At 32.2% G+C, this 25640-nt stretch overlaps 1 protein-coding gene across 1 annotated transcript in view; it reads left to right on the forward strand.

Annotated features, from left to right (window-relative positions):
• LOC140444555 (uncharacterized) overlaps positions 1 to 25314 on the forward strand; it is a 66307-nt gene extending 40993 nt beyond the window's left edge. The window contains 9 exon segments of the mRNA XM_072536316.1: positions 1247 to 1442; positions 20893 to 21116; positions 21175 to 21377; positions 21721 to 21973; positions 22027 to 22191; positions 24106 to 24234; positions 24295 to 24616; positions 24719 to 24957; positions 25025 to 25314. Coding sequence (XP_072392417.1) covers positions 1247 to 1442; positions 20893 to 21116; positions 21175 to 21377; positions 21721 to 21973; positions 22027 to 22191; positions 24106 to 24234; positions 24295 to 24616; positions 24719 to 24957; positions 25025 to 25243 — 1950 coding nt within the window. The 3' untranslated portion in view covers positions 25244 to 25314.
• Positions 25315 to 25640: the final 326 nt, after the last annotated feature.

A 25640-nucleotide genomic window follows, 5' to 3' on the forward strand; every position in this document is an offset into this window, starting at 1 on the left:
AATTTTTTTTCTTACTTGGGGAAAAATTCTTCTATTAATTTAATTGTATCTGACTCATTTATATTGACAATTCAGACATACATTATACATTTTAAAGTAGACGACTTCAAAATAATATTGCCAATATTGTTGAGTTGCGTTCCTGGAACGACTTTACTTTTAAGATAGTTCATTCGATTACATGAAATCAACTTTAACTTGAGAATATCCGTCAGAAAAAATCATAGCATGTAATCCATTTAGGGATAGTATTATGAGGTTTTTTTCCTGGTTTTTTCCCTCATAATTTACTATGGAATCACTAACAGGAGATTTTTACTGTCATCACGGCATGTGTTTGTCTTTTTAAAGACGAATTACATGCTATGATTTTTTCTGATGGATATTGTCAAATTAAAGTTGATTTCATGTAATCGAGTGAACTATCTTAGAAGTAAAGTCGTCCCAGAAACGCAACTCAACAATACTGGCAATATCATTTTAAAGTCGTCTACTTTCAAATGTATAATGTATATCTGAATTGTCAATATAAATGAGATCAGATATTATTAGAAGAATTTTTTACCAAGTAACAAAAAAAAAATTGTTTAATTTACTAATGTTTGTATTTTGAGAACGATTTCCGAAATGGAAATTGAAACGTCAATAAACGTACTTTAACATTTAATTGTAGCTTACTCCCATTTAAATAGTAATTACTTTAACATGTCACAAGAAAATAGCTTCAGAACAATTTTAGTGTTAATGTTTAAAAACCATTTTTTTTTATATCTTTGTGCTGGTGTCCAGTTGATAGTATTGTTTGTTCACTCTTTCATTGTACGTAATTATCCAATTTTAAGTATTTTTTAGTTATATTTTTTATTATCGCGTTTTTATTTTCATTTTTTCTCTGTTAGTTTCATCTTTTACTCGAGCAAGTAAAGTTAGTCGGTGATGTCCCATCTCGGTGTTCTACTTCATTTACTATGTTTTCCCATCTACTTTCAGTTGCATGTCAAAATATTAATTTTTCTTTAAACTGTTAGTAATCTGATAGATTTCTCCAGATCTACATCTAAATATAATTAATTTATTTCAGTAAATTTGTACATATTTTAATTGTTAATTTGGACTTTATTGCTCACTGTATATTTTTACCGCTTGTGGTTATTTTGATCCCCTTTTTTTGTAGAAAAGTACATAATATATAGCGTTTTCTTTAAAATTTATATAAAAGTATTAAACTCATTTTTCATCTATCTAGCCAGATGAATACAAAAGTGTTGGAAATCAGATTGTATCTCGATTTGGTGAAGATGCTGATGGAGGTAAAATTCCTGTGAAGACTATTTCTATACCTCCCTTGGGGGAAATTTTAGAATTAAGAAGAGACGAGAATTTCTCTCTTTTCTTACCGAAACACAGAAAAATTGCTGGACAACTTATCAACATTTACATAGGTAAGTTATTTTTATTCCAAGTTTTCGACTAATTTTTATTGTTTTTTTTTGTCTGCTTTTTAGGAGCCCACCTATATTTTTAAATTATTTTGTAGTTATTAGTAAAACTTAGTTCTTTTCTTCTTTTACTTCTAGTTCTCTTGGCCCATTGTGCCAAATCTAACATTGGTCGCTCAAAGAATTTGAATTGATTTTCATCAGCGCCTGAGATAGTCCACGTGCCTATATATATATTATATATATAATATATATATATATATATATATATATATATATATATATATATATATATATATATATATATATATATATAATCGTGGGCAAAGATAAAGAATAAGTATGTAAAGGAGACTACACCATAATCGGTAGAATATGCTAAGAACGTATATATGTATATATATATATATATATATATATATATATATATATATATATATATTTATATAGATATGTATATATATATACATAACATATGTATATATATATATGTATATATAAAAGATTTACAAATCTCAGCAAAAGCTTTGCTACGGTTTTGATGAATTGAGATGCCGAATATATAAAAATAAACAGCGAAAGGAACACAATTCGTTAAACTTTTCGTGCATGAATTGGTATCAATAGATTGTTATAACGTTATTTCTGTATGCTCTACGTCTTCAGACAGTCGGAAAAATACAAATTTAAACACGGAAAGCCAGCGAAGGTGTTTTGCTATTTCCGTTATTCTAGTATATTGCTGGAAAAAGCGCCACCTATTTTGGTAGCCTTAAACGAAAACTATTTACGTTTTCTTTCTTTTTGAGCTGTACAAAACTTTTTTTTCTCATATAAAGGAAAACGGGGAATGATGCGTTACAGAAATCGCTTCTGTTGTAAATTATTTAAATCTATTATAATTGCCAGTACGTTACACCTATGGTGTAATTATTTTTCTTCTTCTTCCTCCTTCTTTTATGTAGGCTTTAAAGCCTGTTTCTTCTTCAATATTAGCCTCCTAAATTGTTTAAATCATCGCATTATCTTTTCTTCGTCTGCCAATACTTCTTCGTCCATTTGATGACTTATCTCGTGCTATTCGTACTTTCCGATGCTCGCCCATTCTACTAATGTGTTCGTTCCACTCGTGTTCCCGTTTTGTCACTCATCCATTTATGTCTTCTATATTGCATGCTCTTTGTATGTTTTCGTTTCTCTTTCTATCCAACAGACTTTTTCCTGATATTCGTCGGAGTATTTTCATCTCTGTTGTTTCTAGAGGTCATCTCGTTTTAGATGTGCCAGGTGTATGTTAATATAGGTCTAATTGCTGCTTTATAGATTTTTGTTTTTTTATCTTGTCTTACGTGTTTGTTCTTCCAGATTGTGTCATTAAGAGATTCGGCCGCTTTACTTGCTTTTAAGCTTTGTTGTCGCACTCTTTCTTCAACATCTCGGTAAGTAGTTATATCCATTCCCAGATATCTAAACTTTGCTTCCTGTTTTATTATTTTTGCATCAATTTCGATTTTACATCGTAGTCTAATTATATTACTTTGAATATTTGAAATAAGTATTAGAAACATACAAAGTGCAAAAGCATAATATTAAAAAAGAAAAGAAGTGAATTTGGGCACGATTCCCTATCCATGCGAGTAACCATGCGCAAGAATTGGAAAATTAGTGTTAGAAAAAAAAATTTATTAAAAATAAATGTAATAAAAACGTTTATGTCAAAAGTGTAATAATATTATGAAGAAATATTATTTAAATGGCTTACTTAAATATGCAATAATAAACAATAGCAGTCAGCAAGGAACCAACCAGATGTAAAATAGAAATTGATGGCATCGCGCAAAAGATGGAGTGACAACCTTTCATAGAGGTAATAATTCGCCAATGAACAAGCAGAATTGCTTATAAAGAGTAAGGAAAAGAAGAAGAAAAATTAAATATAATATTGTTACTAATATATTGGAAATGAGTCAATACTTACAATCTTAAGTAGTTTTTATTTAATAAAGTTAGTAAATTTTTTTAATTGTATTAAAAACTAATAGCTAAAAGAACATAAAACAAGCAATAAACAACTGAGGCACAATAAATAACACTAAATAATAATAAATTGAATAAGTAAGTATAACATTAATTTATAGTGAGATTGACAAACCAAGTATTGTATTGGGACATTAGTGCCATTGGGTGTCACCAATCTGATTGAAGCTGCACTAAATAGTCAGTCAGCTGTTAGTATAGAGTTTATTAGAGAAAAATTGTGTTAGTTGAATTGAATTTAATTTAAATTTTAATCTGCGACGAAACAAATACTACTTATATATCAGATTCAGAAAAGCTCTATAAACTAAGACAGCTCCTTATTTAGTAAGGTACCTTATAAATAAGGTTTTAAATTCTAAACTGCGAGTAAATGTATTCCTTAAGGGTTAAGGTAATTCTCAGAAGTACTGTACTCAGAATACAATTTTAATCTGATAAACCCGATACTAACAGCTGACTAACTATTTAGTGCAGCTTGCATCAGAATGGTGACACCCAATGGCACTAATGTCCCGATACAATACTTGGTTTGTCAATCTCACTCTCAATTAATGTTATAGCTGTTCACTTAATTTGGTGTTATTTATTGTGTTTCAGTGGTTTATTGCTTGTTTTATGTCGTTTTAGCTTTAAGTTATTAATACATACAAATAAAAATAACGTACCGGGGCTTGATGATGGGGCAAATATTATAAGCATTAAAACCGGTAGCCCAAAAATTTACCAACTTTATTAAATTTAAATTACTTAAGATCGTGACTATTCACTCATTTCCCATATACTAGTATTATCGGCTCACATTGGCAACCTTTTCATCATTTGAATAATATTTTTGACGAAAACAAAAGTCGCATTTATAATTTTCTGGTTTTTTGTATATTTTCTTAATTCCACGAGGCACATATATCTATATATGCTATATGGTATAGATTTCATCTATACAATAATTCTTTGTTTTTTCCTCTTTGTCCACAAAGACAAGTCTTGTTAACTTAAAGTTTAATTCAAGATTATCTGATTCATATTCATCAATAATATCTGAAAAATCATCATCTGTTACATAGGACGACTCAGGATTTAGCTCCGTCTGCACTCTCGTTTTTTTTGTTTGTCTTCAATTTTTTTTTACCTGGCGAGATATCTAGCGATTCTTTATCAAAACATCTTCGAACAGTTACCTTTCTTGCTGCTTTCTGTTCCTTCTTTCTCTTCAGACTCTCATTTCTTAATCGTCTTTTTCCCTTGACTTCCTCCAATTTTGTCTTCATAGGTGTGCTTGTGAATTTACTATTATTGCTTGTTACGAAATTTTCTTTTAATTTTTGGTTTAACCGTTTTCGCTGTAATTGGAGCAAAAATGAAAAAGGAATTTTTCTTAGATGTTGAACGCTAAACATTTGTAATATCTAACATTGACTCATCAGTAGATGGATCTTGTTAAGTCGTTGTAGGAGCCCCTGGTAGAGAAGTAGCTTCTATTATAATTTCCTTTGCTGGATTGTCAGGAGCAAAATCACCCTCATTCAATTTATCAGGATCTAACGGACATATTCCATATACACAAAAACCTGACACTGCTTTCTTCATAGTGGCAACTTTTAGAAATGCTTTATTTAACAGCTCAGCGAAGTCACTTTCGGTTATTTTTCGATGGCCTGTATTAGACAGATAAAAATCATATTCTTTATTAAGTGCCTTTTTTAAATTACTAAAGAAAGTCAAGTCCAAATGCTGAAGATCATCTGAGGTGTATATGTGTATATATGGGGAAACGGTTGAGCGAGGGAAGGCAGTGAATACTGTAGAATCCCTGAATATATATATATACATATATATATATATATATATATATATATATATATATATATACATATATATATATATACATATATATATATATATATATATATATATATATATACGTATATATATATATATATATATATATATATATATATATATATATATACATATATAATCGTTTTCATCGTTCTTGGCGTGTGCGTGTGAAAACACTTGCAATAAGTTGTTTCATCTGTCTTTCCTTGTCTAAGCTCGATTCGTTTACCTCCTCCAGTGGCGGAGCAAAATGTAGCATGTCAAACGAAATAATAGTTATAAAAGAAAATTATAAATTATTTTTCATTAAATTTCTAATAACGGAATATACGTATAAATTGCGAAGAAGTATTTTTCTAGCTTGCAGTACAATAGGACAGGATATAACGAAAAGTACATTTTAAAAGGATTTTGAAATATACCCAAAAAAGTGTTAATTATTTAACCCACTTTAATTAAAAAATGATACAGATTTTTTAAGTTTTAAGCACTGTAGCGAATTCTGAACTGTTACAACGTACTGACCTTGATTAATTAGCTAATCAGTCAGCGTCTTCACTGGAACTGTCTTCATCATTGCAATCTTCCGCCAAATCGATGATAATCCTACTTTCATTTTCATCATATGTGACCATTTTTGCCCAGTCGTCCTGAATTAATTTTTAGTATGGTTAACACAACTCGCCCACACTGCAGGTGTTGCCTCAGCTAATGCATCGCCCCAAATTTTTTTCACTGTTTCATCTCCACGTCCGTGTTCTTCAATATGACGATCATAGTATTGTTTAGAAATGCCCCAGACCAACTCAATCGGATTATATTGACAGTGATATGGAGGCAATCTCAAAACCTGATGCCCATATTCTTGGAGTAGCTCGTCTATAACGTGCCTGGTATTTTGTGGTTTATTCTGGCGACAAAGACTCAATAGCTCTATCTTGCCCGAATCGTCGTCAAAAATTATTTTTTTCGCTCGTAACCATTCTTGTAAGTCCGATTTTTTCCAACTGGCATTCGGTAACTTTTCTATTAAAGAGCTATGGTATGAGGCATTATCCATAATAATTAGAGATGGTTTCTCCAACATTGGTATCAGCTTTTCGGAGACGAACTTTTTAAAAGACTCTTTATCCATAGAATCATGATAGTCTGCACTCTTCGATTTCGTAGAAAACAGTAATCCAGCATCTTTAACAAATCCTTGCCTACTTCCTGTATTTTCGTGTCCTTTTCTGTTGCTTCTCACACAGTCATCTTGCCAAGTACGTTTATATGCCCCTTTTAGGAATATCCATGTTTCATCTAAAAAAACGAACTGAAGTGGGCTTGGACTTAAAAAATTTCTCATATAATGCCTCAAAAAACGTTTGGACTTTGGAAAAACGGAACTACAGTCGTTTGGAGACAATACATGGTTTCTCACATAGCACTCGTCTACTATTTTCTAGTTTGTATGAAAACCCACAATTTTTCATAAGACGCCACAAACTTGTATCAGAACCGTCATAGAGATGCTTGTTTCTTAATTGTGTATTTAGAACTTTAATTGTAACGTGCTCTCCTTTTGCTTTCATGCCATACAGTACATTTCTAATCTCTCCTTTCATAGTATCACTGACATTATTAGTCTTTTTTTTGTACATTACGTGACTCTCCTGGTGTAGTAAGAGCTGCCCCTGTCTTGTATTCACTCTTTATTCTTGTCACTGTGCGAAGACTGATTTTCAAAGCGTCCGCTACTCGTTCATGTACCGATGATAACGAAAGCAAAGCTCCGTTGTTTTCTTTTTCTTTTTTAAAATACTCCAATAAATGAACTACACATTGTCACATTTCTCCTGTTATCGTTTTTCCCAGCATTTTTTTTATTAAATAGAACAATTAGTTATTCACAACAAAAAATAATAAGTAAAACTGTTCGGAACAAATTCCAACAATGACCGACTAAAATCGACTAAAACAACATAAAATATCAATGGTAATTGCTACAATTATAAAACTATTAGCCAGCTCATTCAAGAACAATGCCACAAGTCATTATTGCAATGGGTATCGGAAGAGAGAGAGTTAATTTATAATAAACTGGAATTTTTAAAGTGTCGAGAGTATTATTTTATGTAATGGAATTCCACACAGTAAGAGCTCAAACTAATAATTAATTAAAAAATGTTTACTTATAAAAACTATTTCATCAACAGTTGATCTTTTCAGCAAAGATCAGGGTAACATGTTAAAAAAAAACACGTCTGTTGTAAAAACATTTTATATTAATTTCAGTTTATTTTTCGTTTCCACAAATGTTGAATTTTATCTTAGCGACAGACTGTATTTGACAGACTGTCAAAAGTGCGGTAAAAAAGTGCATTTAGTTTTCTCTATAGTCGCGCGCCCCTAAAACGCCGGTATAAAAATGAACAATTTATTAAAGCGAACTCTTTATTTAGTAATAGTGCCTTTGTAAATATTTTCTCGGTATTAAATGTGTAGTATCGATTAATTACGCTTATTTTTCTCTAAGTACAAACCCCTATAAAACCAAACACATACTGAACCATCGCCGTGAAGTCTGCTTATCTATATCGAAGGAAACTCTTGTACAGTCCATGGTCCGAAAATATTTGGTACTGTACACGCACGGGGAAAGGAATTTAATAAGCTTTCTCCCGAACAATTGTTGGAGATCAATCAAAGTTCCAACATTATTTTTGGTCCTAACGCGACGGATTTTGTGTTTGGTGATCGCGTTATTTGTACTTTACTCTTAGGTTTGCATATTTATATAAATGTGATTAAAAGACCCTCGAAAAGACTAATGTGTCGCGATAAACTCTAAAACAAAAGGACAGAAGTTTTATCTGGTGTTTGTGCCTGTTGCTGTAAACTACTGGACAAATTGGGTGAGATTTTTCCATATTATAATTTCGCTTATGCACAAAGTGAACCGCTTTTCAAAAAGACTATCTCTTTAAAAAATTTATTAGTAGACATTTGTAGACATTTACCGCGTGTGCGAAAAATTTAATTGAAAAGTAAACTCTCAGTGTAATTTAAGACATTTATCGCGTTTTAATAAACTATAAACTCTCTCGCCGTGTGCTACACATTTTATTATAATATAAACATTATTGACTCTATTTTCGCCGTGTGATACAGATATTAGTATATAATATAAACATTAATTTCTCTAAAGAATTCGGTGTTTGCACGGCCTTAGGCATTTGTTTTTGGAGTAGTACCTTTTGTTAAAGTCAAAATGGAAGATCTCAAGAAGAAGAGAAAACCACTGAAGGCCAAGATTACCAGAATAGCGAACTGGTTACTAGAAAACGCAGATGCAGAAACTGACGGTCTCCAGTTTCAACTCAGACACACCGAATTGAAAACATGTTATCTGAAATATGTAGACGTGATGGATCAGATTGAAGAAATCGATGAAACCGATTCTGAAACAGAAGACAGGGTACTGATGGAGGAAAAATACTTTTCTACACTAGCTGGACTGCAGCATAAGATAGAAGCCTTAAAGTTACCCTCCCACTCGCTCAGCTCAAACTCTACTCCACCAACTGTAGCCACTGCTAAGGTTAGGTTGCCGGAAATTACGATGCAGGTATTCTCAGGAAACTTCGCCGATTGGAACGCGTTTTATCAGCTATTTGAAACGCTAATAATCAATAATGTAGAGCTAAACAATGTGCAAAAATTTATATATCTGAAATCTTTCTTAAAAAATGAACCTTTACATTTGATAGAAAATATAGAAGTTGTAGAAGAAAATTTCCGGATCGCTTTGGACACGCTTAAGAATAGATACGAAAATAAATTGCGTGTGATTAGTTTACACATCCAAAAATTGTTAAAGGCTCCATCTTTAGCTAAAAGTAACGCAAAATCATTACGAGAATTTTTAACTCTTTGTAAACAAACTTTACTTGCTCTTAAAAATATGTCTGTACCTATCGAACATTGGGATTTACTATTGATCGAAGTATTTTTACAAAAATTAGATTTCGCGACGCATAGGTCATTTGAGTATGAAATAGATTCAAAGGCTTTACCTACTCTCTCACAGTTTTTTAGTTTTCTCGAGAAAAAATGTGATATACAAGAAAAATTAAACGTTTCTGATAATGATAAAAAATTTAATAAACCTCAATTAAAAACATCTTTGTTTTCATCAGTTAATTTACAAACAAACTCGTTTTCGGATACTAATTGTATATGTTGTAAAAGTAATTCTCATAAAATTGATCAGTGTAATGATTTTAAATGTCTCTCTTTACAGGAAAGATTTAATTTTGTAAAAGGTAAAAAACTTTGTTGGAATTGTTTGGGTAATAAACATTTTTCTCAAGATTGCAACTCTTCACGCTCATGTAGTATATGTAAGAAAAGACATCACTCGCTCTTGCATAGTACCTCTGAAAATGTCTCTTCCTCTAGGAACACGAATAGGCAATCTTTCTCGATTGATCGCAACGCTCAGGCTCCCAAACAGTCTCAAGGCTCTTCCAGTCGTGTTGCTCACACATCTACTCCGCCTTCATATAATTCTCATACCCAAAACGAAGCTTCTACCAGTTCGTTCAAACCTCCTTTAGAAGTACAAAATACTTCAGATTCTCATACAGCCACTTCTCTCTCTGCTTTATCAGTTAAAACTGATGTATTGTTGGCTACCGCTTTAGTGACAGTGTATTCTAAAGATGGCAGACCTATGCATGCCAGGGCGCTCCTAGATAATGGGAGTCAACATTCGTTCATTTCTCGTGATTTGGTTGAGAAGTTAAACCTCACCCCTTATTTTAAACAGTTAAAGATATCAACCATATCCGAAAACACCTCAATGTCAAATCAAATGATTAACATAGAATTTTTTCCCTATAATGTGAAGGATAGAAGTTTCAAAACTTCTTTTGCTGTACTTGATAGTATAACCTGTAGGCTTCCTAAAGCTACCCTAGATAGAAGCAAAATAAATGTTCCACCTAATCTCACTCTCGCAGATCCCTCGTACTCTGTTCCCGGTAAAATTGATTTGCTTCTAGCTGGCGACATCTATAGCGAATTATTGACTGATGGATTCATTCGTTTAGGAAAGAATCTTCCCATTCTTCAGAATACCCACTTAGGTTATGTTATTTTTGGTACTATTCCCCCTCATGTCTTTCATCGGAGTTCAAACTTGGCTATTTCTCAGTCAAATGTTTCTCTCTTTGTTCAGTCCAAATCCGAAGAGAATAATTTAGATAAATTGATACAACAATTTTTCGAAATTGAAGAAGTTCCCCACGTTAGTAAATTAACCCCCGATGAGGAATTGGCTGAACAAATATTTAATAAAACCACTCGTATTTTACCTTCGGGTCGTTTTCAAGTAAACCTACCACTTGTCTGCAAAAATGGGCATAAAAAATTAGGTGAATCTTTTAAAGTAGCTTTAAAGAGATTTATTAATTTAGAAAATAGGCTCTTAAAAAATGAAAATACATACGCTCAATATAAGTCGTTCATTAGTGAATATCTTTTTCTCGAACATGCTAGAATAGTCCCTCTCTCTCTTACTAATGAAAATTTAGAAAATAAATATTTTCTCCCGCATCACTGTGTAGTAAAGGAAGAATCCTTAACAACAAAACTTAGGGTTGTTTTCGATGGTTCGATGAAAAGCTCTAGTAGTTACTCGTTAAATGATATCCTACTCAAAGGTCCCACTCTTCAACCGGAACTTTTTGATATTTTGCTACGCTTTCGATTATATTCCTTTGTTTTCACAACTGATATACAAAAGATGTACAGACAGGTTAAAATCAATCCTGATCAAACCTTTCTGTTAAACATACTTTGGCGTGACTCCCCGGAAAAAGATATTGAGTGCCTGGAATTGCAAACAGTTACATATGGAACTAAAAGCGCCAGTTTTCAGAGTACTCGCTGTTTAATGGAACTGGCAAATACTCATCAAACTGAATATCCCCTGGCCAGTGACGCTCTTCAAAATAATTGTTATATTGATGACATTCTCTACGGTGCTAATGATGAGCAAACTCTCCTCAAAGCTCACAAGGAATTAACTAGTTTACTTGGAACAGCATGTATTTCTCTACATAAATGGTGTTCTAACTCGGACTCGTTTCTAAAAAACATTTCTTCTCTCTCTTCAAACTCTTCTTATGTCATAGCTCCAGATAATTGCTCTAATAAGGTTTTAGGTTTATGCTGGAATCCTGTTCTTGACACGTTTTCAATCTCTCTTCCAGATTTCACCCTAAAGAACTCATACACTAAGAGAGAAGTACTGTCAATGATTGCCCAAAAATTTGATCCTCAAGGTCTTATTAATCCCGTTACAGTTGTCGCTAAGCTTATAATGCAAAAGATTTGGATTTCCAAAATCAGTTGGAACGATACCATTGACGCAGATACGTTACATGAATGGCTAAGTTTTATTAGCAGTCTCTCTCATTTTAAGGACTTAAGTATACCTAGATGTCTCTTTTTAAGTCAAGAAATCACTGGTGTTGAGATTCACTCATTCTCAGATGCAAGTTTAAAGGCTTATGGAGCTTGTATCTACTTACGTGTGACCTATAAATCAGAACAGGTGTCTTGTTCCCTTCTAGCATCTAAGAGTCGCGTTGCTCCGTTAAAACCCTTGACCCTTCCAAGATTGGAACTCATGGGTGCTCTATTGTGTAGTAAACTCACAGCAAAGATTGCTAATATTGTTAAAGAAAAGTTATCTCAATTAGACTCTATAAATATGTGGTCGGATTCAGAAATTGTTCTCGCTTGGCTTCGTTCACATCCTTCTCGTTGGACCCAATTTGTAGCAAATAGGGTTGCACAAATTTTAGATAATTCTCCTAATGCTCACTGGAGGCACGTACGATCCAAAGAGAATCCTGCCGACATACTCTCCCGAGGAATGCTACCCTCTGAATTAATAAATTCGTCCTTATGGTTTCATGGTCCTCCATTTTTAAATCAACTTCGGTTGGATTTATTGAAATACAACCCAAAGGGGTATACTTCCAAGTTGCCTGAAGAAAGGAAAATCATTCTCCACGCTCGAAATGATCAAATAGATTTCTTCACCTCACTTTCTGATAGGTTCTCCAATTTTTCAAAGTTTGTAAGAACTTTAGCCTATATGTTTAGATTTGCTAATAATGCTAAACCGCTTTCTCGCAAGTTAACTAATACCCTTGAAGTCAGCGAACTTCAAAACGCTGAACTTAAGATTATTAAGATGCTTCAGTATTCCAACTTCTCGAGTGAGATTTCTGAGCTTAAGAAAGGTAAAACTCTATCTAATAAGTGTCTTTTACCCCTAAATCCCTTTTTGGATGAGAATGAAATGCTCCGGGTGGGAGGTCGCCTCAGAAACTCAGACGTTACCTTTGATCAAAGATACCCTCTTCTCCTCCCCTCAAAAAATCGTGTAGTTCGTCTCATCCTCCACAGAGAACATGTCAGACTCTGTCACTCAGGTCCTCAAAATACTTTGTCACAAATTCGTCTCAAATATTGGCCTCTAAATGGACTACGAGAAGTCAAGAAGGTCACTCACCAATGTATGGTTTGTTTTAAGTTTCGTGCCAAACCCGCTACCCAGATCATGGCAGATCTACCAAAAGAACGTTTAAACTCCTCTCGAGTGTTCGCTCACGTCGGATTAGATTTTGGCGGCCCCTTTCAGATAAAGTCTTCCAACCTTCGTAAGGCTCCTTTATTAAAATCGTATATTGCTCTTTTCGTTTGCTTGTCGACTCGAGCTGTTCATATTGAAGTCGTTTCCGGCCTCTCTACGGAGACGTTTCTTCTCGCTCTAAAACGCTTTATTAGCCGTAGAGGCCTCCCTCAAACAATATTCAGTGACAACGCCACGAACTTTCTTGGTGCTCGCAACCAGCTGTTTGAACTCTATAAGTTTTTCAAGGAAAAGGAAAGCTTTCGTTCTATTAAGGAATTTTTGGCCTCATCTCATATTCGCTGGAAAACTATAGTTCCTCGAGCCCCTCACCATGGTGGTATTTGGGAAAGTGCTATAAAGAGCGCAAAGCATCATATGCGTAGGCTCCTTGGCAATGTTAAGCTTACGTTCGAAGAATTCACTACAGTTCTCGGTCAAATTGAAGCTGTGCTCAACTCCCGGCCTCTTTGCTCCCTTTCAAATGACCCCTCCGATTTTACGTATCTTACTCCTGGACACTTCTTGATTGGACAATCTCTTACGTCCTTTCCTGAAAAAGATGTGATCCACATTCCTGAAAACAGATTGAATTTATGGCAACATTTGTCCAAACTCCAACAAGTGTTTTGGAAAAAATGGTCTATCGACTATTTGAATAGACTTCAAAATCGCCCTAAATGGTTTCTCCCTCATAAAAACCTAGAACCTAACGATCTCGTGTTGCTGATTGAAGACAACACTCCTCCTCTTCATTGGGTACTAGCAAGAGTTATTGAGGTCTTTCCCGGAAAAGATGGGAGAGTAAGAATTGCCTCGGTGAAAACTAAAGATGGAGTCTTCAAGCGCTCTATTACAAAATTGTGTCCTCTACCCAATGACGATTTAATTTAAGTTAGTATAAGATGATAATTGTAATGTATTTTTTCTTCCGCATGCTCTCTTGGCATAATATAATCTGTTTATTTGTGTTAAAGCCAGCGCTTCAACGGGGGCGAGTATGTTGTAAAAACAACATTTTATATTAATTTCAGTTTATTTTTCGTTTCCACAAATGTTGAATTTTATCTTAGCGACAGACTGTATTTGACAGACTGTCAAAAGTGCGGTAAAAAAGTGCATTTAGTTTTTCTCTATAGTCGCGCGCCCCTAAAAAGCCGGTATAAAAATGAACAATTTATTAAAGCGAACTCTTTATTTAGTAATAGTGCCTTTGTAAATATTTTCTCGGTATTAAATGTGTAGTATCGATTAATTACGCTTATTTTTCTCTAAGTACAAACCCCTATAAAACCAAACACATACTGAACCATCGCCGTGAAGTCTGCTTATCTATATCGAAGGAAACTCTTGTACAGTCCATGGTCCTAAAATATTTGGTACTGTACACGCACGGGGAAAGGAATTTAATAAGCTTTCTCCCGAACAATTGTTGGAGATCAATCAAAGTTCCAACAACGTCACTTCCAGCTATCTGTATTCGTAAAGAGGCCGAACTTATCACCGACACCGTATCGACCAAACGCATCGGTGTTATTGCTACAATAGTGGGAGACGTGAGTAGTCTCTTCATTCCCTTCTCATCGCACTTTACCATGACGAACGTGACTCGCACAATTGAATTACGCATCTGTGTATCAGAGAGAGACGAATATTAAAAATTCCGTAGTAGCTTATTTCAGGCACACGCCAAGAACGATGAAAACGAGTATATACATATATATACACATATATGTATATATATATATATATATATATATATATATATATATATATATATATATATATATATATATATATATATATCTATATATATACATATATATATATATATATATATATATATATAGATATATATCTATATATATACATATATATATATATATATATATATATATATATATATATATATATATATATATATATATATATATATTGTTATGATATGTAAAATCGAGAAAAATATTGGTTTGTTTAAAAACATTTCAAAATTCAATAACATTAAAATAATTCAGATAAGTAGGATAATATCCAACAAACATTTCGAAGAAGGAGAGCTATTAATTTCTTGAATTACCTGTACCAAACAAAAAGTAAGCTTTGCATAAATTATTTCTTTGTTATACTTGAGTGACCCGCATAATTTTAAGTGAAAACAAAAAGACAATTGAACGGGGTTTTCCAAAATACATTAATGCAGTGATTAGGGACAAATAGAAGAGATTTTAGATAGAGGTTTTTGTTAGTTTTTAAGAATTATAGAAAATATTATTTGTAAATAAGTTTTAGGAAATTTTATAATTATAGGTAAAAATTTGTTTGTTATCGAAATGAAAAAATGGGGGAATTGTGACGAGTTTTGATTGGCGGAGATTGAAAAAGGTGGGATAAGTATGTAGGAGGGAGTTTAGCGAGATTGGGGAGAGAGAAAAGATATAGTCAGTCGGTTTCCAAGTCTGTGAGAGGAACGGTGATTGTTCTCTGGCGGTTCCTGAAATGTAGCAAGCAGTAGTGGAATGTTAGTGAGTTTTTGTGGAGTTAGTGTATCTGACAGAAGCTGAAGCAGCAAAATATTGTAAGTCATATTTCTCTACTTATATTCCAAGAGTCACTGTTCAGGCCAACGAGAGATTCAGTTTATCGTAAAGAGAAGATATTCCAAGAGTCATTTTTCACTCGGGCCAACGAGAGATTCAGTTTATCGAGAGGAGAAAGGCTATCATAATTTGAATGATTTGTGCTTTTGAAGGAGATCATTAAGGACGATATACTTGCAACAATCTGTGTAAGATTGCTGATTACATAGGGAGCGGTTGAGAGGAGATAATACAGTCTACAAGGAACAAGGATTTGGACCACTCATCATCAGAGAGAGATATTTTTGTTTCTGCAGTTTTTTTTTCTTTTATTGATAACACAATTTTTACACGTAATTTAGAAAGGATATAAATATTTTGATTAGGAGAGTTAGAATAGTTTGGGATTTTGAGATTTCAATTAATATTGTTTGTACCATAAATTTTGATTGTTCACGTACGGAGAACAAAATTTTGAGAATCCTTATATGAGGTTTGTTTATTGAAAACGTTTGAGTGTGAATTATTTCATTATTTTTATTTCAATATATATAGTGTTAGATCATATGTGTTTTTTATTATTCCGGTATTCTCTGGACCTTACCTTTCACATGTAATAGCATAGATATTGAAGCACGAATTTAACCCTGAGATAAAAGAATTAAAAATTGTGATAGAGTCATAATCATATCATTTAAATAATTTTAATTAATCAAAAAAATTAATTAGCTAATTATTGCTTGGCGCACCAAGACTTGAAATATCACAATAACTGGCTTCCAAAACGTGGGGCTTGAAAATATCGCAGCTTTACATTTGAAGGAAGGGAAAGAGATCTGGAATAAGTACAGGTAATCCAGAGATAAAAACATATAACATTGAGGGAATTTGAATTTGAAAGTATTTTGACAATTTTTCCAGGGAATATAAATTTGATTTATTGATTGATCGTAGTTAGTGGATATTTACTGCTATTGAATTATTTGATTTTATTTTCTTTACCAATCGTACATTTGATATTTATTTTGAATTATTTGAATTTTACTGATTGCATATTTGATATTTGTCGTGAAAATTTAATACATTTGGGGAGAAATATTGTCGTGTTCTGAAACATATAGAGTGTTGTAAAATTTCACATTTGGCGGGGACAAAAACAATAACAAAAAGTAACAACATGTCTGTCACAAGGAGACAAAGTAAAATGCAGGAAAGGAAGGAGGATAACAGAGAAGATGAAACAATTTTGGAAGAAGTATCGGATAATGAAGGAAATGTGACAATAGTTGAGGAGAGAAAAGAACTATCAGGAATAGATAAAATATTACAACTAATGCAACTCCAGTCACAAATAATGGCAGAAACAAAACAAACAATAGAGAAAAACCAAAATGAAACATCAAAGAAAATGGATAAAATGGATAGAAATCAACAAGAAACAAAACAAACAATAGAACTAAATAACAGAAATATAGAGCAGCGTTTGGAAAACTATGAACAGGAAATTAAAGGATGTGTTGAGGGGATAAAGAAAGAACTGATACAACAAATAGAAGAGATTAATGAAATTAAAAATAATATGAAAGAACAAGAAATGAGAATTAAAGATAATTTGGAGGGATTAGAAATAAAATTTGAAAATGCGCTACAAGAAGACAGGAAGGAAGTAGAAAGAAGATTAAAGCAAAATGAAAAACAAATGGCAGAAATTGAACTAAGAGGGGTAGAGAGAAAAGAAGTTATCATCCATGGAACAAGCGAGGCGAAAATACAATTTGGCGGGGATATTCGGAAAACACACCCAGTACCGTTTGTTAAAAATTTGAAAACCAAATTACAACATATTAGATATTTTGACGATTGCAAAGAAACAATTAGAAACCATTTGAAAGAAGGAGCAGCGTTATGGTATGAAAGCAAGGAAGATGAGTTTGAAAATTGGACAGATTTTGAAAATAAATTTCTCAACTATTTCTGGGGGAAAAATAAACAGAGAGAAATCAACCAAGAGCTACAGAATGGAAAATATCACGAAAAAATGGGAATATCTGAAGAAAGATATGCTTTGCAGATATATAACAATTCAAAATATCTAGAATACAAATATTCTACCGAACAGCTGGTAGAAATGATCAGCAGACATTTTGAGGAAACGTTGGAAGATCACGTGATTTTGAGAAACTATCAAGATATTGATAGTTTGTGCCAATTCCTTCAATTAAAAGAAGCGAAAAGAAAAGAAATGAGAAATAGAAGACAACATGACCAATATAATGGACCGGAAAGAAGGTATTCATCAAATTATGACCAGAGAAACCGACATCCCAGATCAACAAACGAATATAGGCCGAGAAATTACAATAATTACAATAGACAACAAAATTACGATAACAGGAATGACACACAACAGAGAACATATGAAAATCACAACAGGAATAGAGATGCACAAAATCCTCCGAATAGGAATACTAACGAACAAAGGGACGATAGAAATAACCAGAGCTTCCAACAACAAAATAGAAGGGAGATGAATCATGTAGCAATAGGAAACGACAGACAAATTTCTAATTCTAATCTAATATTTTTAGATGCATTTATAAAACATAAAGCGATTAAAATTGTGATTGATTCTGGATCGGAGATATCGCTAATCAATAAAAAACTAGTAAAAGAATTAAATTTGGACAGATTTGTGTATAAGATTCCTAGGGTTGATTTAGTGGGTGCAAACAATAAAAATTTGACGACAGTAAACGAAGGCTTGGGAGTACAGATAAGAGTGGGAAACAAATTCCATATTATGAAATGTGTGGTGATTGAAGATTTAAATCATGATATGATAGCGGGAATTGATGAATTGAGGAAAAAAGATATCACCATAAATTTTTCGGAAAATAAACTGGAAATCAGAGCAGAACCAGACAACACAGGAGAAGAAAAGCAAACAGATAGGAAAACAAATTCTGGAAGGATCAATGCACAGGAAAAACGCAAAGAAATCGATATGACTGTAGAGGATAAACCGAAAGTACAAGAACAAGATCTAACAGAAAAGAAAAAGAGAAGGAAAAAAAAGAAGAAGAGTTCGAAAAGAAAGCAGGAAAATAAGATGGAGACCAGAGAAAAACAGGAAATAGAAGGTACAGAAGAATTGTTGGCAACCGACGATAAAACAGAATGGAAGCAGGAAGAAAAAGAAGGTATCATCAGAGAAATGAAAGGAATAGAAACATGGTGCTCGGAATACCAAAGGGAATTAGAGGATAAAAAGAAAACAGAAGAAAAAATGGCACTGATGGACGAGAATCCAGAATTTTGTGAAGAAGTATTATGGACAGTGAACACATGTGAACAAAAGGTGGATGAAAGAAAAATAAATTGTGGAAAAAACATGGAGAAGGAAATAGAGAAGATTTTAGGAAACCATGGAGATTTTGTTAATAAAGTAAATCAAGTGGTTAAAAATTATGAACTTTCTTCTAAGGGAAAATACTTGGAAAAATTTAAAACGAAAATATATCCAATCCCGTATAAAGACAGGCAATATACGGGGTATTTTAACATTCACGACATTTGTCAGTATCATAAGTAGATTTTAATAACATAGTGAAATAATTTGATCCTAGAAAACTTTTGTCATTTTTAAAATTTAACAAAGAGTTTTCGGCAGATCAAATGGCGGGGATTTGTTATGATATGTAAAATCGAGAAAAATATTGGTTTGTTTAAAAACATTTCAAAATTCAATAACATTAAAATAATTCAGATAAGTAGGATAATATCCAACAAACATTTCGAAGAAGGAGAGCTATTAATTTCTTGAATTACCTGTACCAAACAAAAAGTAAGCTTTGCATAAATTATTTCTTTGTTATACTTGAGTGACCCGCATAATTTTAAGTGAAAACAAAAAGACAATTGAACGGGGTTTTCCAAAATACATTAATGCAGTGATTAGGGACAAATAGAAGAGATTTTAGATAGAGGTTTTTGTTAGTTTTTAAGAATTATAGAAAATATTATTTGTAAATAAGTTTTAGGAAATTTTATAATTATAGGTAAAAATTTGTTTGTTATCGAAATGAAAAAATGGGGGAATTGTGACGAGTTTTGATTGGCGGAGATTGAAAAAGGTGGGATAAGTATGTAGGAGGGAGTTTAGCGAGATTGGGGAGAGAGAAAAGATATAGTCAGTCGGTTTCCAAGTCTGTGAGAGGAACGGTGATTGTTCTCTGGCGGTTCCTGAAATGTAGCAAGCAGTAGTGGAATGTTAGTGAGTTTTTGTGGAGTTAGTGTATCTGACAGAAGCTGAAGCAGCAAAATATTGTAAGTCATATTTCTCTACTTATATTCCAAGAGTCACTGTTCAGGCCAACGAGAGATTCAGTTTATCGTAAAGAGAAGATATTCCAAGAGTCATTTTTCACTCGGGCCAACGAGAGATTCAGTTTATCGAGAGGAGAAAGGCTATCATAATTTGAATGATTTGTGCTTTTGAAGGAGATCATTAAGGACGATATACTTGCAACAATCTGTGTAAGATTGCTGATTACATAGGGAGCGGTTGAGAGGAGATAATACAGTCTACAAGGAACAAGGATTTGGACCACTCATCATCAGAGAGAGATATTTTTGTTTCTGCAGTTTTTTTTTCTTTTATTGATAACACAATTTTTACACGTAATTTAGAAAGGATATAAATATTTTGATTAGGAGAGTTAGAATAGTTTGGGATTTTGAGATTTCAATTAATATTGTTTGTACCATAAATTTTGATTGTTCACGTACGGAGAACAAAATTTTGAGAATCCTTATATGAGGTTTGTTTATTGAAAACGTTTGAGTGTGAATTATTTCAATATTTTTATTTCAATATATATAGTGTTAGATCATATGTGTTTTTTATTATTCCGGTATTCTCTGGACCTTACCTTTCACATGTAATAGCATAGATATTGAAGCACGAATTTAACCCTGAGATAAAAGAATTAAAAATTGTGATAGAGTCATAATCATATCATTTAAATAATTTTAATTAATCAAAAAAATTAATTAGCTAATTATTGCTTGGCGCACCAAGACTTGAAATATCACAATAATATATATATATATATATATACATCTATATATATATATATATATATATATATATATATATATATATATATATATATATATATAGAACATTAATCTGAAATAATTCCGTTCCAATTTCAATACGTCTTCTGCCTGTAAAAATGTAAGGAAAACATCGGAAAACTACATGTGACAGCACTGACCATAACATTTCGACGTATTGTTTTAGGTATGCGCAACGTTGATGATCTTCTGTCAGTAGCTGTCTATACCAGGGATCGTGTTAATCCATACCTATTTAACTATGCTCTTTCAGTTGCATTGTTGCATAGATCTGACACGCAGGACGTAGATTTGCCGTCGTTTATTAAATCGTTTCCCGACAAATATGTAGACAGTAAAGTATTTGCCAAGGGTAGAGAAGCAGCCAACATTGTGCCTACAAATTCAAGGGTAAAAAATAATTTATTATAAATAATTATTAAAAAACTAATATATTTTATAATTTTAGACACCAATTGAAATACCGAGAGATTTTACTGCTTCTAACCTGGAACCAGAACACCGTTTAGCATACTTCAGAGAAGATTTGGGAATTAATCTCCATCATTGGCATTGGCATTTGGTTTATCCATTCGAAGCTGCTTTTGATGTTGTCAATAAAAATCGTCGTGGAGAACTTTTCTATTACATGCATCAACAAATTGTTGCAAGGTGAGTATAAGAATTACTTTATGTTAAAAATATCCTATTCTTGAAATTTGCTAAAGAGCAAAGATGACAATGTTTTTATTGATTATGCTTTCATTAGAAATTAATTTGCCACAATAATCCGGGAAGCTTCGAAGTTAAAACTTAGATCAATAACCTCAGCCACTGACAGCAAAAATATTAATTTGTTTTCTACGATGCTAAAATTTGTGGTTTAAACATGCACAAGTTTTACAATGTTTTTTTACAAAACTGATGGTTTTACTGTATTCCCCATCGGACCATGTGAAAAAGAACCGCTCAAGATTTGATAAAATATTTTATATAAATAACATTATTGTTTCAGATATAACTATGAACGTCTCTGTCATGGGTTAAAACGTGTCGAAAGATTCATTGACTGGAGAAATCCAATCCCTGAAGCATATTTTCCAAAACTAGACAGCTTAGTGTCCAGCAGATCTTGGCCTTTTCGTGTAGCTAACCAGAAACTATCTAACCTTAGAAGAGAAACTGATCAGATAACTCAAGATATTGATGATCTGGAAAGATGGAGGGACAGAATCTTTGATGCCATACACTCTGGAAATGCTACAAGGGTACGTATATTCTCAATAATATTTAATTTGCTCAATGCACCATTTTGTTTTAGGCTGACGGAACCAATGTTGAACTTACTGAGAACGAAGGTATTGATATTTTGGGAAATATGATTGAAGCCAGTATTCTTTCTCCCAACAGAGAATTCTACGGTAACATGCACAATATGGGACACGTCTTTATTGCTTATGTTCATGATCCAGATCACAGACATCTTGTAAGTTTTAATACAGGGTGGTCCTTAAGTAATTGTACAAAAAGAAATCATAGATTCTAAACTTTAAAATATTGCGATTTAAGTCAAATTGCTTTAACAAAATGTTGATATTAAGAAAGATACAGGATGTTAAAGTAGAAATTAAAAATTTTAATTTTCACTATAACTTCCTTGTTTGTGAACATTTATGTATAAAAATTCATAACTGGGTACTAATAATGATCAGAAATTTTAATCTGATGCATACTTTAATGTAGCTGATAGAGGGCGCGACATATGCCACATATGTGGCATACATTTAAACTTAACTTTTTTGCTTTTTAAGATACCGGTGTTTGTGATAAAAACTATTAAAGATACATTATTTTACCAGAAAAAAGGTATACTTGTTAATAACTTCAAAACTCAACAGTTTTCGAGATAATCGCAGTTTACAAATCAACTACATAATTCAGATTTAACGCAATTACTCCAGACAATGAAAGAAAATTAGACAAAGACATCAATACTTCTGAATTTTGGTATAAAATTCCTTCAATAAATTTAATAATTAACGAAATAGTAAATAAAATAAATATATTAGCAGGATAGAATAGTAGGATTTGACAAAATAACAGAATAATTGGATTTTACATCAAACATTTTACGTTGTGTATTAAATTAAAGTCATAATCAAAATATTTTATTAATAAACCAAATTAAGAAATAGTTAAACTTAATAAAAACTTTTTGTCAAAGTAAGTGTCCACCATTTTCTTTAATTCATTTGTCAATACATTCCATAAAAGATCGTCTCATATAAAATACCATCATTGGTTCTAAATAAACTGCTGCAGTATTTATAATAAGTATTATAAATATAATATATAATAAACATAATATAATAATTAAGTATTCGTTTGGGAATTTTATGAATTAAATAATGATATTAATATCTCTCCACGTGATCAAGGAATATGCCTACTACGAACAATCCAACGTTCAGGAAAGTTGTATTTAAATATGTTCTCACTGCACTTTTCTTTATAATGTGGTGGTGTACCAATCAATAAAATCATTTTATAAAAAATGTAAATAAATCTCCAATTATTTTGTCCAGTTATTTTGTCAAATCCTACTATTCTATCTCGCTAATATATTTATTTTATTTAATATTTCGTTAACTATTAACTTTATTACAGGCAGTTTATACGAAAATTCAGAAGTATTGATGTTTCTGTCTAATTTTCTTTCGTTGCTTGGAGTAATTGCGTTAAATCTGAATTATGTAGTTGATTTGTAAAATGCGATTATCTCGAAAACTGTTGAGTTTTGAAGTTATTAACAAGTATACCTTTTTTTTGTTAAAATAATGTATCTTTAATATTTTATACTAGAAACATTGGTAACTTAAAGAGCAAAAAAGTTAAGTGCAAATGTATGCCACATAGGCGGCATATGTGGCGCCCTCTATCAGATGCATTAAAGCATGCATCAAATTATCGTTTATAATGTTCAATAGTACCCAGTTAAGAATTTTTATACATAAATATTCACAAACATAAAAGTTATAGCAAAAATTAAAATTTTAAATTTTCACTTTAACACCCTGTATCTTTCTTAATAACAAAATTTTATTTAAAAAATTTGGCTTAAATCGTAATATTTTAAAGTTTAGAATCTACGGTTTCTTTTTGTACAATTACTTAAGGACCACCCTGTATAATTATTAAGTTTTAGATAGGTTTTATTACAAGTTATAATTTGTTAATTATGTTATAGTTTTTGAAGTTTGCACAATTTCGTAATTTCTTTTTTTTAACTTAATTATAATTTATATTATAATTAATTCAGTAATAAATATTTTATAACCTTTCTTAAAATATTTAGATTATAATAATACTAATTACCTTAATTATAATCTGTTATATTAAGGAATCATTTGGTGTCATGGGTGACTCAGCTACAGCTATGCGTGATCCTTTATTCTATAGATGGCATGCTTACGTCGATGATATCTTCCAGCAATTTAAGTCTACATTACCAAGATATACTGAAAACCAGGTAATATGACCATTTTATTGTTTACCCAATAAATAATTTTATGATTTTTTTAACTTTTAGCTGAATAATCCTGGAGTCACCGTTGAAAGTATTAGTATAGAATCAGGAGGTGCAGCTAACACCTTAAATACATTCTGGCAACAATCTGATGTAGATCTCTCCCGAGGTATGGACTTTCAACCACGTGGTCCTGTCTTCATCAGATTTACTCACCTTAACCATCAGGCATTCAATTACCGTATTGTTGTAAATAATTCCGAGGCTGCCAAACAAGGAACTTGCAGAATATTTATGGCCCCCAAATTCGATGAAAGAGGAAATCCATGGTTGTTTAGGGATCAAAAGAATATGTTTATTGAACTGGACAGATTTAAAGTTAATTGTAAGTTTATATTCAGTAATTTTTTCAGCTATTTTAACTATTTTGAACCTAATTGAACAATTTTGTTTATGAGCTTTTGATTAGTTAATTTTTATCTTTTAGTAAAGCAAGGTCAGAACACAATTACGCGGCCTTCAACTAGTTCATCTGTAACTATTCCGTTTAACAGAACTTTCAGAGACTTTGATACCAACAGACCCGAAGGAGGCAACAACTTGGCTCAATTCAACTTCTGCGGTTGCGGATGGCCACAACACATGTTAATTCCAATGGGTAATACCGACAATCCAGGATTTAGATCCGAGCTCTTCGTAATGATTTCGAATATCGATGATGACAGGGTATGTAAAGTACTTTTAAATTTGAAATGAATTTATGTTATTTCATATATATTTCCTTTATTTACAGATTGACCAAGATACTACTGGAATTTGCAACGGTGCTGACTCATTCTGTGGTGTGAAGGATCGTTTGTACCCCGACCGTCGTTCAATGGGTTATCCATTTGACAGACAACCTAGACAAGGAGTCGATACTTTGCAGCAGTTCCTTACACCTAATATGAGAGTTCAAGATGTCATTATTAAATTTTCCAACAGGACATTCAGACCACGAAAGAATAATTAACTATTTACTGCTTTGAAATGTTTACTATAGCGATGGCGCTAAATGACTAAATAAACATTATAAAACAAAAACTGTCTTTTTTTTATTTATTTAAATATATAGTTCTATTATAAAGTTTTTTTATATATTTATGCAAACCATTGTAGTATATTACTATTTAAATGGGAATAAGCCACAACTAAAGGTTAAAGTAAGTTTATTGATGAATTTTTGTATTTTGAGAACGAGTTTCGAATTGAAAATTGAAACGTCAATAAACTTACCTTAACCTTTAATTGTGGCTTATTCCCATTTAAATAGTACTTACACTATAGTATAGTGGGAAAATTTTGAAAGATCTGCAGTTACTTTAGTAAACCCAACACCAAAACTATGCAGTTCAACTGTGTCCGTAGAA

Source organism: Diabrotica undecimpunctata, chromosome 6 (assembly GCF_040954645.1).
Source record: "Diabrotica undecimpunctata isolate CICGRU chromosome 6, icDiaUnde3, whole genome shotgun sequence".
NCBI classification, from domain to species: domain Eukaryota; kingdom Metazoa; phylum Arthropoda; class Insecta; order Coleoptera; family Chrysomelidae; genus Diabrotica; species Diabrotica undecimpunctata.